Below are 13,619 nucleotides of genomic sequence, written 5' to 3'. Positions count from 1 at the left end.
TGGTAACATCATCAGTTGGTCCCACTGAATAGAATTTGAATACTCTCTCAGACCACCATAGTCACCTTTACGAAAGCAACAACCCTTCCCTTTACTCCTGATGGTAGTTACCTCTCTGAGTAAATTCCACTTCAGCACACTGTGATCACTGCCACCTAGTGGTTCCTTTATCTGCAGATTCTTAAGGCATGAAGAATCACTACTGATAATCAGATCAAGAGTATTCCTTCCTCTGGTTGTCTCCCGAACATGCTGCTGTAGAAAACTATCATCCAATAAATCCACAAAAGCCTTGCTAGTGTGTGAGTGACCAACCCACATAGTCCAGTCAATATCTGGAAAATTAGAATCCCTCATTATATAAGACACTAGAGCTGAAATATAATGAAATATTTTATCAGAGTAAAATGTTATATCCTTCTTGTATAACTTTGTACAAGCCTAATAATACTTAGTTTTAAAGAAGAAAACTGCTGAAATGTGGAGTGTTGTATTTTTTTTTTTTTTTTTTAATTCTTCTGTTCACTTATTTTATTGATTTTAATCATGATGATGCTAATTTCTTTCAAGGCTAAAACTGGAAAAGAAAAAGAAGCTAAAGATGGTAAAGGAATTACATCAGGAGAAAGTACTGATACTGATAAAGAAAACAAGGAAGAACAATCACCTCCACCAAGTTAGTTTTATCTAATTTTAGAGATAATTTGAAAGTTACTGGGATTGGCCATATTGGTTTGTGCCTTTGTGAAGAGTTGCCAGTCTGAATCATGAAAGTATTTTTAATTCATTTTTAGGAATTCGATGTTTATAACATTTAAGTGACATTTTACTAAGGTATTAAGATAGCGTAGCTTAATTTTTGGCACTCACCTCTTGAATGATCCGCTTGGATGTAATGTGATTATAGAAGACACATAGTTAATGTGAATAAGAACCTTATTTATACATAATCATAGCTATAAACACGATTGCAATTTGGAATGTATTAAGGATTTGAAATAATTAATTAAAATATGCACGAGAAGAAGGGAACGTACATTCTATTTCATGGTTTTCAATTAAAATCATTAAGATGGGAATAGTTCTGAATGGATTAATATTAATAAACAAGCTAATAGTTGTGCATGTGCAACTTCCGATTTATGTCCTCAATTAGCATTGTGTGAAGAGAATAGAAGTTACCTATTTCCGTTTCAAGGGTAAATTTAAGTCATTCGTGTATTGTGTTAAATGTATTGAGTAGTGTATTGATGGAATTCTTATTACCTATTAAAAGTTAATATGTTGTCTGCATATCTCATATATAATTTGATGTTAGAGGGAAAAGGTTGAAGTACTTTCTGTTTGATAGAAGCTAAAAAAAAATCTCTGACAATGGTCTGGTATACCCAGACCCATAGGGAAGCCATGTTCATAAACTTTGCCTTGAAACTGAAACTGTTTTGCTTTAAGTAAGAAATGACACAAGTTCTAAAATACTATTAATACTTAAGTGCATTTTATCAAAGTGTCGTCCACGGTTAATAATTCTTTTAAGGCTCGTAATGTAGCTTCTATATGTACATTCGTTTATAAGGAAATGACATCAAAGGATGCAAGAATATCACATCTGAAGTGATAACGGAGGTGATAGGTTCGTGTGCTTGTTTGGTGTTATATACCCAAAACCTGGAAAACCTCATAAGAGGTGAGATAATTTTTAAAGAAACGTTGATAAATTTGCATATGCAGAATGTTTGGATGATACAATGGGACATAAAGGATAATCTTGTTTATGCAATTTAACGATACTAAAAATGTGGGAAGACCATTGTTGCGTATGCCTATCTGTTGAAGGGTGCGTAAACAAATTTGCTTATTATTTCTAAGTCTCCTTAATGTCACATCTAATTTATAATTTATTCTTAAGTTTATTAATATTAAATGTGTCATTTATTCTATATGTCATTGCATCTGAAAGAATATGCATCATTTTCCCCTTTATCTGCCTTCTGTATTATGATGTTGGGATTCTTCATTAATGTCCATATATCAACTAGTCATTGTTGACTAATATTAAACTTGTTAGTTAATTGAGAGTTGAAAATGGCATTAGTTTTATGAATAATCCAATTTCTGTCTGGATGGTTATCAAGTTTGGTTTGTATCTCAATTATTGCATCTTTAATAGGGTAGTTATTACAACTTATAGCAAAATTAAAGCCATATTCTAAACTGGATGATTGTGTGGAGATGTTTACAACAGACGTTTTGTGTTCTGATTTCCTTCTTAGAAAATGAATCCCATTTCTTGGAATGTCTCTATCTAATAAAATTAACTGTTGATTTAATTTATGTGTTATTGTGATTCACGAATTGAAACCAAGCTGTGGGTAACATCTCTTTTTTTTTTTTTTTTCTTTTGCTGGATTCCCAGCCACATTGGGATTAGGGGAAATGATTTGGCTGACACCGCAGCTAAATCAGCAATTCCCAATAATAATCGCTGCCTGTCAGTCCCCTATACAGACTACAGGTAAATAATACACCAGAAGATACACTCCCAATGGGCAAGAACAACTTCCTCCTTACGATTCCTGCGCAGACTAGACTGACATGATTCGTGGAATAGACAGACTACGAATAAATTATATTGTATAAAGCCTGTAATTGAACCGTGTCAGTCTAGTCTGCGCAGGAATTGTAAGGAGGAAGTTGTTCTTGCCCGGACCCGCATAGGACATAGTCATTTGACGCATTCGTTTTTGCTGAGGGCTGATGATCCTCCTATGTGTGAATCCTATGACACAATTTTATCAATCAGACACATTTTAATTGACTGTCCAGTTTTTAGCAATATACGTTTTACTGCTTTTAATCATCTGACTGAGCCGTATACATTCAGTCAGATTTTATCCAACAATGACAATGTGTCTGCTGTTTTTAGCTATTTTAAATCAATAAAGGTTTTTACTTGTATTTAAAATTGACATGTTATTGTTATTTCTTTATCGATTTATCTTTTCTACATTTTATACCTTTGTTATTGTATAAATTGACATGGTGACCTAAGTAATTAGGTCAATGAAAGTTTAAATTTTTATATATCACCTGGTTTTGGCACATTATAGCCTTAGTTGCTAATGCACCAATAAAACCCAACAACCAACCAACCAACCAACCAACATTTCTTTTTTGAGTTCAAATTTAAAGTGGTGTATTTTTTGTAAAAGGTGATATTTCTCCCTAAATCTTTTCCCCAATTCTATTTTGACTATTGTCACAGCTGTCCTGTGAATGATACGTGGGTATTTCTTAATCATGTTCTTGGTACATATATGAGCAAACTTCGGAACTGTCTTGTGCAAGACATTTTTTTAAGGAATAAAATATGAAGCTTACTGGAAAAACATTTAACCAGTAATCCAGAGTAATAAAGTTTCTTATCGTGCATACATACCTGAATGTATCGAGGTATATTTCATATTTTATTCCTTAAAAAAATGTCTTGCACAAGACACAGTTCCGAAGTTTGCTCATATATGTAATATACGTGCAAATTCTTTCTGTAATATTGATATATATTGATTATTTTATATATATATAATTTCTTTTTCATTGCATTATAAAATTGGTGGACAGGGGTGAAACCAATCGGTATCTCAATATTACAGAAAAAATTTCTCAAAACCAGAAGACATTTGAGTCTACAGTGCTTAAATATTATCATAATGTTACCACCATAAGATAGATGCTAATGTGGAACAAGAAACTACACTTAATTTGTTTTCTTTGAAGAAATTCTGCAAAGAAATTTATCAAATGCTAACTGAAACCTTCTGAAGATTTTATAATGCCTCAAAGCTCAAATTTATGGTAGTACAAAAAGGTCTCTGGAAAAAGAGCTGTCTGTTAATTTTATAATGTAATGAAAAATAAATTATATATATAAAAACTTGGAGATGATAGTATAAATCATACAATAAAGTTGAGTTCGGTATATGCCCATTAATTAAGCAGATTATTTTAAGTGCAGTATATTTCAAGGTCACTACAGTTTCCTGACTAATGATATAGGGTTTTATGTGCATTTTATTGTGGAGTATTTGAAATACATTTATACATTCAAAGTCTGAATGTTTTATAATGAAATTGCCTGAAGTTTGAATAGCAAAGCTTAATAAACGGTACTCACCTTAGATAATCTGCTGTTGTTACATTAAGTAGGATGGAAGAATGATTTTTAGGCTTAAGCGATTTGAATAATTTAGAATTTAAAAATAAGTTAATTGGTAAGGATACGGAATTAAAAACTGAATTAAAATATGCTCAAGGAAGTAGAAGTGCACAACTTCGTCCCTGGTTGTCATTGAAGAATTAATTAAAAACTTTAAAATATGAAACTGGTGAAGCCAAAAGTCATAAACGACTGACTTTCGTTTTTTAACGTCATCAGTTGGCAATACTAAAGTGAGAAGAGAATGCGTGTTTTAAAGACTTCTATGCTCCCGTGATGCTCTTTGTGACATGCGGGAATCTTAAGTGCGTGAGATTCCAGACCGGGGAGAAGTTGGAGGGTAGTTTTGCATTTATGACATTACATTCGTTTAATAATATTCATTCTAGACTCAAATTTACATTGGAAAGGGAGGATACGGATACAAAGTCATTAAACTTTCTAAATTTCACACTTACTCAGGACTCGAATAAAATCCAATTTAGCATCTATCGAAAACCTACAAACACCGGTATGCTTCTACATTATATAATAGCTATCACCCGTTTACCTACAAAAGATCGATTATCTTTAATCAATTTCTAAATGCCTATAAATATTCAACGACAGAATCTGCTTTGGGCTCAGAAATACAAATATTAAATAGCAGGTTCTTAAACAGGGTTTAGCCCCTTGCCACAATAAACCGAATTAGGGTACAGGCTAAGGATAGGATACAAAATACTACACCAACCAACAATAGTAATATCAAAAAAGAATATTTCTGTCCCATATGTTGAACAGTGGCACAAACAGCTTAATAGATTCTTTAAAGATACCGAATTTAAAATTGTGGCCAGGCCAATACGGAAATTACACACTATACTGAACAATTGCTCGGTTCTTTCTGCGTTCACAACACAAATTAATGATCTGGTATACAACATTTCTTGCGGTGATTGTGACTCTTCTTACCAAGGTTTGACCCGATTTTCTCTGAATATTTGTGTAAATCAATATGAAGCCTCAGTTCGTGCTTCTCGTTCAGCAGCATCAGAATTAGCCTTTCATGCCATTAACGAAAAACATACTTTTTTATTTAACGAGGCCAAAATACTTAATGTTCGAAGTAATTATATGCGACTATTAATTGCAGAAACCATATAAATTAAATTACATGAGAATTCTGTCATGGTCATATTTGATCTCCGATGTGTGGACCTTTTACGCGCATGTGCAAAGACAAATAATCACTAAGTTTCAGGTTCAATCCTATTTGGTAATTTTCATTCCTGTGATCACGACATACGGTCAAAGCATTGTCAGCTTCAGGAAGGAAACTCGTTTTGAATATTTTCGTGAGATTCTTTTTAATTGTGTTAAATTGATTTGAATCATGTTAAATTGGTTTTTATTTATTTATTTTTTACTCTAATGTACGTTTTCGATTTTTTCGTTTTAATTTCTGGAGAGTATCATACAGAAGTGTTCTACATACTATATTGAGGTAAACTCCTCTTATTATTTTACAAATTGTGAAGTTAAGAAAATTAATTTGGTTTCGAGTGTATATTTTAATCTATCATGTATTGAGTTGAATTTAATAAAAAGATTATCAAATGTAGTTCTATTTCCTATTAAGAGTAACGTATATATAGTTTAATCCCTGAAGGGTAAGGCTGTAGTGCTTGGTTTTCTATGGTTGCCAAATAAATCTCTGATAAGGGGGCAGAGATTCCTAGACCCATGGGGAGGCCGAATATTTGTTGAAGTATTTGGTTATGAAACTGGAAATGTCTAGCATCCAGTAAGAATGAAGTAAGTTCTAAGATATTATTAATGGAGAGAGAGAGAGAGAGAGAGAGAGAGAGAGAGAGGTGCGATTTGATTAAAGTATTGGCCATCAATAGGAATTCTCGTAAAGCTTGTAGTGTAAAAGGCAAGTGTACGTTTGTATATAAGGAAACAACATCGAAAGACGCTAAGATGTCTTCGCTGGAAATGGAAATTATGGCAGTATTTATTTGTTCTAATGTGATTTGTGTTATTAACTTTATATTTTGAGAATCTTGTGAGGGGGGGGATATAATTTTTACTAAAAAGGGGGATAGGTTGGCAAAGGCAGATTTGCTAAAAGAAACTATTGGTCTTAGGGGGTGGCCAGGTTTGTGTAATTTGGTTATGCCGAACATATGTGGAAGGATGTTATTGCGTATACTGATTTGCTGTAGTGTGTGTAAATTAATTTCTTTATTAGAATTACAATACCTTACAAAAAAGTTCATGTCCAGGAAATATCCGTTTCAATTAATCCAACATATAAATTCCATCGCTAAGAATTACACCAACAATTTATCCAAATACAACACAAAAGGGAGCACACGCCTCATTTTCCCTTATCACAGTAATCTTGCTAGACAGTTCCGTCAAGTGTTCGCAGGCACTGACATCACACATATTTTCTTCATACAACAAATTAGGGTCACTATTTAATACATACAAAGAAACATATAAATACCTAATAAATGGTATGAATAATATTGTATATTTAATTAAATGTCAGCAAAATTACAATGCCTGCTACATCGGAAGTACCCCCACCAAATACGGTTCCACAAAAACTTCTAGCACACAGGCTTATTACCATTATAACAGCTTTAAAACAGGGCAATCCAGTACTGAACTTACACTACATGTACATTCCCACAACCACACCCCTTTAGTTGATTCTACCATTACCATCGTAAAATTAAAATCTAGTTACAAAATTTTTCAATACGAAGACCTTATTATAGAATGGTGTCGCCATCACACCAAACTAAATGTTATAAATGCGAAACTATCCTCCAACCTCTCCCTGGTCTGGAATCTCACGCACTTAAAGATTCCCGCATGTCACAAAGAGCATCACGGGAGCATAGAAGTCTTTAAAACACGCATTCTCTTCTCACTTTAGTATTGCCAACTGATGACGTTAAAAAATGAAAGTCAGTCGTTTATGACTTTTGGCTTCACCGGTTTCATATTTTAAAGTTTTTAATTAATTCTTCAATGACAACCAGGGACGAAGTTGTGCACTTCTACTTCCTTGAGCATATTTTAATTCCGTTTTTAATTCCGTATCCTTACCAATTAACTTACTTTTAAATTCTAAATTATTCAAAACCGCTTAAGCCTCAAAATCATTCTTCCATCCTACTTCATGTAACAACAGCAGATTATCTAAGGTGAGTACTGTTTATTAAGCTTTGCTATTCAAACTTGAGTCCAATCATATCGGTACTTTAAGAAATTCTATAACTTATCTAATAATGAAATTGAATGATGCTGTAACAGAAATTTGCTAGTATACAGCATATAGTGTCATTATATATGATTATTTGGTGCCTTTGAATTTTATACCACCCCAGAAATGGGAAAAATAGATAATTTTAAAGCAAATTTGTGACAAGCAAGTTACTAGTTGTTCAGAAAAAGAGCAACTCTAAGAGTAAAAGCAAGCATAGTCTCCCCTCCCCATGCAGAGGTATTGATATTTATGATATATTTATGTAAAGAAAAGTTATGTCAGATCCTCACTAAAGATACACAATCTAGAAATTATTTAAGTGTCTTTTTGAAGATAAGCATAACAGCAGCAGACTTTTTTTTTTTTTTTTTTGTTTTTAGGAAATAAGGCAGCACTTGGTTTTAGGAGAATTGAAAGTAACCAGTTTTTTTTTTTCTACTAGAGAATTACTTGGAGATCAGAATTTAAAGAATTGACAGTGGATATGAGAAGTTATTTTTGCTTTTCCTACAGGGCAGAATTTGCTAAATCAGAAGGTAGAGTGTAGCATCTATAGAACTATGGATAAGATTTCCAGTCAGCAGAAAAGGTCATTAATATATAGAAGAAAAAGAGTGGGTGAAAGATTAGAAGCTTTTGAAACTCTAGCATTGCATGAGAAGTTAGAAGACAGCAAGCCATCTACCACCACACACACAGCAAATAGTCAGAAAGAAAACTGTCTACCCATTTGCAAAAATGGAAGGCAGATCATTAAATGGAAGCTTGTTTAGAAGACCTTTTAAGCCAAACAAGATCAAAAGCTTTATAGAAAAGCCTGAATTTCTCCGAACTTTTCATGGAATTTGTGTCCAAAGACGATTAATATAAGCCAAGATATCAACAGTGATAGAATTCATGTTTGTGATCATTAATCAGAATGAAAGTTTCAAGATAGTATAAAAGTTGGTGTCATTATTTTGGAAAGAGTCGAGGTGCAATGGAACGATAATTTAAAGGGATGATCATTTATAATTGAATGAAAATTTGGCAACCTTTATAGAAATCGGATGAATATGAGTAAATTTCTATGCACAGGAAAAAACACCATTGGAATAAGATAGTGCAAAAAGGTGACACAAAATAGGAATTAATTCTGAACATTGATTTTAAGAAGAAATGATATCCGGAATTGGTATCATGATTGCTTAGATTCTTCTAATGTTTTTCTGTCAGAAAACCAAGGAATAGAATGTAGTAGTAGTGGCATGTGATGCAAGAAAGCAAGTGTATGAGCTTATGTAGCATCAGCCAAAAAAAAAAAAATCACACCATTCCCTCCAAATGCCTGTCCAGTTCCTCCTTAAATTTATTCAACCTATCAATTTCCACAATGACAGATTGAAGTTTGTTCCAGCAATTAACCACCTGCTGGCTAAAGGCAATGTGTTTTGTGTACACTTTGATCTTATTAAAAAGGCTAAGAAGTGATTGTGTGTTTAGTTTAGCAGGAAGAGATTTACCAATATCATTGATTCAGGAGTTAAAAGTAAGATTCCAGTAAGTCAGCTTTATCTTTAGATGGGTAGGCATCAGAACCAATCAGGATGTTACAATGGTGGAAAAATGTGTGGACAGAAGTTGTGGCCAACAGTTTTGGTAAGAGACCAGAAGAATTTCTGTCATTTAGAAAAGAAGCAAGTTTTCTATTCTTAGCCTTTTCAAAATTTAAAAAATTTTGAATTGATTAATAACTTTTTATTATTATTATTATTATTATTAATACAACTGTTTCAAGCTTTAGTGGTGGTACAAAAGAATCATGATACACCGCTGTATTCTTATTTTGAACATGCTTGTCTTATTGGAAAATCTTTATTTAGATAAAGGATGAGAATTTAGATTGAATCTCTGTCAAATTAAGCTATCTAAGTTTTTCCTAGATAGTTTAACTGGAGAAATTAAAATTACCCCATTAATAGCCCTTCTCATTTTATGTTCAAATGTATCCTTCATCACTGTCATATATTGCATTGATAATAAAGGTATAAAACAGAACCTTTTATTAATTTGTATTTTGTCCTTTAAGCTACACAATTTACATCCGTTTTCTTAAAGTGCTGGAAATTTTCATTACAAATTAAATAAACAGTAAGCCATAACTGCATACAAGTCATTCTTTTTTTACTATTTTACTAATCCACTATGAAATACAATAATATTGTTGTAGCCTCCATCTTGTGAACTCCTCTGCTCTTATGTGATCAGTCCATATATAAGCAGAGGGAGTGTGTATAAACTGAAAAATTAAATTTTGTTTTAAAACTTCTAATTTTGAAATAAGTTAATTTTGAGTTTTACTTCTCAAAATGGAAGGAACTGGAAAGTTTCTTGAGAAGCCTTCATCCTGCAGTGGATTGAAAATGGCTGATAATGATGATGAATTTTACTTCTCAAAAGGGAAGGAATAACTAAATAAATAAATTGCAGTTGTTTGAAAAAAAAAAAAAAAAAAAAAAAAGTTTATCAGAAACTAGTTTATCTGTTTTTTAGTACTATTTATTTGCTGTTTCATCATTTCATTTATTAATTAAACATATTTAAATATGCAATTAAGCATACCAGATTAATCTCTCCCCCCACTTAACACAAGTTAAGTCACAGTGAGGAATCATTTATTCTGCTTGGAATCTATCCATACATGATACTTTTTATTTCTTACTTTTCATTTAAATCCCAAAGTGATAATAGTTTTTATACTGTAACAGAAAGATAAAAATGAATATTTTTATTTTCACTGAGCGAATAAAAAAAAAAAAAATTAAGTGGATTATTTTGCTTATATATTTTTTTTCAAAAGTGTCTTCAGTTTTATAAATCAGAAGTTACAATATTATCATTTATTTAATACTTTTTTTAAAAAAAACAGACTATGAATCCTGAAGGAAATTTTTCTACTAATAAGTATATGACTGAACTTGCTGTCTTTCAGCTGCCAGCTAAGTCTCATATAAGAAGATGCCAACACCACAGAAGTTGCAAGCTTTCATATTCCAGCATTTTCCAGCCACACATATTTTTCTGTGGGATTTTTCCCCCCTTGGTGTATGTGGTGCATTACTTGTTTTTGTTGTTTGTGTGCCTCAATGAAGACTTTAGTGTTGTAATAAATGTGTTTTAGTTTCCAGGTATACCTTGAAAACAATTATGTATGATGTAAGTTCATGACTGTAAACATTCTGAAACTCCCATAGAGTTTTAATAGCCCAAAGAAAATATTTTTGTTTCTTAATTTAAGTAATATTTCATTTACAGTTTGCTAGAGTAATTTAATTATCAAGTAATACACAAACGTGTCTTAAGTATTACTTTCTAGGTAGGTCAGCTATGCACTGTTAATCATTTATATACATAAAATACTCATTTAAGACCATGCAATGTTTCATCTTGATGAAAAAGTAATCTGAAATGTGAAATTTAGTTATTTATACAGAACAAGTGAAACATGATTGGTTAGTCATCATTTATTTAATTGTAAGCTTTTATTTATTTATATACATAGGATTTGCAATCTAAGTATACAAAACTTTTTGCAGAATTAATTTATAATGTTTCTGTTCTTTATATATAAAAAGAAAATAACACTGTATAAAAATGTCAAGAATATCACATTATTGATCATCTTTAGTTTCTCTTTTTAAAAACACAACTGTTTTTGAAAAAGGAACTTTTTATTTATATCATTAAACTGTTGATAATAATTTAAAATTTCAGCATTGAAGTGGTCATTATAATGAAGCTTTTCACACAGTAATTTCAAAATAAATATCTAACTTGCAAATGGCTACAAGGACTTGTTAATCATTGCTTCAAGAACTTCTAGTCATTAGTAAACAGGGCTAGGTGATGTAATAATCATTTTAAACATTGATTATTGTATGGTGATAGATATAGAAACGTGATTAGGCAAAGGTTCTAATAAATCGATTGGATATTTGTTTTGCAATGAAATATATAAGGTGATATTTACAATCCTGTAAAACTGAAATCATTTTAATTGTAATTAATGTTTTACTTATTACTACAGAAAGGTGCACAAGTAATGCAATGCCTGTAGAGGGCATGCATGTTTTGTAGTCAACAGCTAAAGATAGTTCAGAGAAAGAAATGTGATTATCATCATTCACAACTTGCACACATTTTCTAGTAAGTCAGTATTCCTTAGGGCTAGGTAGGTTCATAAAAGGGTCGTGTTTTATTTATTAAAAATACAGGGGATTTTACAGTTCATATTTATTTTTTCTAGTCTGAAAGAACCTACCCAGTCACCAGTCCTTCCCATTACATTTAATGTCAGTTTATATTGATATGTCCTATTATTATTTTATGATTAAAAATAAATTTGGCTGTCCCATCATTCATCAACTGTAAAACTCATTTGTAAAAGAGTTTCAGGTGCTGGCATGAAGCCAAAAGAGCTTTAGTTCAGTGTCACTAACTTAATAAGGTAGCTAAAACATAAACATCTTTTACTTATATGCATATTTTAAACTGAAAAATGGTTTTGGCTTGTTCCTGAGGCCAAAGTTTTGGATACCCACTAATGGTAGTCACAACCTTTGATAAAGTTAAGTGCATAGTGAGCCAGTACAGTTCAGAAAGTAGTCTTTATTATCACATTAAAGGTTATCTATAGTATAGTAAACTATTACCAATGGTGTGTCCTCCAGCTTTCATATCAGGAATCAGCCAAAAACATATTCAACTGTATTATTAAGTAGAATTTTTTTGATCTTATGCAGATTTGTATTTTTACTATGTAAAGCAAGTTGAATGTGAACTTCTATACACCATAGTTTACTTACTGATAGATTTCAGAAGAGAATGATATTTATTATAACTATACATACAAGGGCAATCAAAAATTCTTTCTACTTTTCTTGATAAGAAGCATACATAATATAATGCTAGCCTCTTCGAGTTTTACAGCAAAATATATTACTGTGTCCTACACTAGCGCCAATTTTCAGAAAATTTCCCCTTTCCATTATTCACCATTGTTGTTCAGATTAGTGCATGCATGTACACAGTACTTTTCACCAGTGGGTTAACATAAAGTTCTTGGTCTAACTGTATGAAATTTTCATGCATTATATATTAGATCTGATATCTGCAGCCAGAACAGTTTACTGATGGCATTTCAATCTGTCTTTTTCACCCTTTTTCCTTTCCTTTCAATATACTTCAGAAAGTTATTTTGGAAGTGAAAAGATAGATTTTCTTGCTGAGTTAACACAGTATCACTTAAATAAAGTCCATCTATGATTATTGGTAATGGATATTTTTATATCCTTTACCAATATCATATATTTAAATTACATCAGTGTTTACAGGAACTGGATTGACTGCTAATAGCTTTTATTTTTGTCCTAATCCTTTTTTCTGAAATCCATTCTGAAAAATATTAAGAATTGTATCACATAAAATAGAAAATAGTTTGAATTATAAAGGGTTTGAATTAGTGAAGCTTTACTGTTTGGCATGTAATCTTAGGAATAGTAAGAAATAAAATTGTGTGCCAATCAGATTCATGAATTCTATTTCAGCTCTAAATTAAGAGGAGAGGTTTTTTGAATTTAAATTACATGCCAAACACCAGAATCTCTCATTATTTCATTGGAGCTATTTTTGGTTTCTATTTAACCAGCAACCATAGCAGCAAAGGACAGCTTGCAACATATCAATCTATCCAGTTCCTGTGTAATTTCTGAAACTAAACAAGGTTTTTGAATACTCAACCCATTGCTAAGCTAATGCTTATGATGTATGTAGTTTTTTGCTGTAGTCTAATTTCTTGCTGTGACTCCTTAACCAAATTGAAACCCTTCTTTGAAATTTTGAAAAGTACAATAGTACTTTTAAAACTTTGTCCTTAAATTATCTAGATATACTAATCTGAAATAATACTCATGTTTGCATTGTTAGTTCCCCTACATATGCCTCCTATCTTAATTTTTCACTAATTATTTTAATAAAATCAATCTTATGCACTGCCAAATATTAAAAAAAATAATAATTAATAAACTCGGTTGTTATTCTAATGTGTTTAAACTTCCTTTCCTGATTTTGTGCTAAACACGTCTTAACACCTTAAAT

At 31.6% G+C, this 13,619-nt stretch overlaps 1 protein-coding gene across 2 annotated transcripts in view; it reads left to right on the top strand.

The window, feature by feature from the left end:
- The window catches only part of LOC150082588 (putative NADPH-dependent quinone oxidoreductase VAT1L), a 154,356-nt gene extending 143,341 nt beyond the window's left edge, over nt 1-11,015 (top strand). For both annotated transcript variants that reach the window (XM_090378704.1, XM_090378703.1), the window contains exons 9-10: nt 571-676; nt 10,456-11,015. In XM_090378704.1, coding sequence (XP_090234830.1) covers nt 571-676; nt 10,456-10,466 — 117 coding nt within the window. In that variant the 3' untranslated portion in view covers nt 10,467-11,015. The remainder of the gene's footprint in view (nt 1-570; nt 677-10,455) is intronic.
- Nucleotides 11,016-13,619: the final 2,604 nt, after the last annotated feature.

Source organism: Mastigoproctus giganteus, chromosome 7 (assembly GCF_048544385.1).
Source record: "Mastigoproctus giganteus isolate SK-2022 chromosome 7, ASM4854438v1, whole genome shotgun sequence".
Lineage (NCBI taxonomy): Eukaryota > Metazoa > Arthropoda > Arachnida > Uropygi > Thelyphonidae > Mastigoproctus > Mastigoproctus giganteus.
The sequence above is the reverse complement of the archived record's forward strand: the minus strand, read 5'-3'. Positions and strand labels throughout refer to the sequence as shown.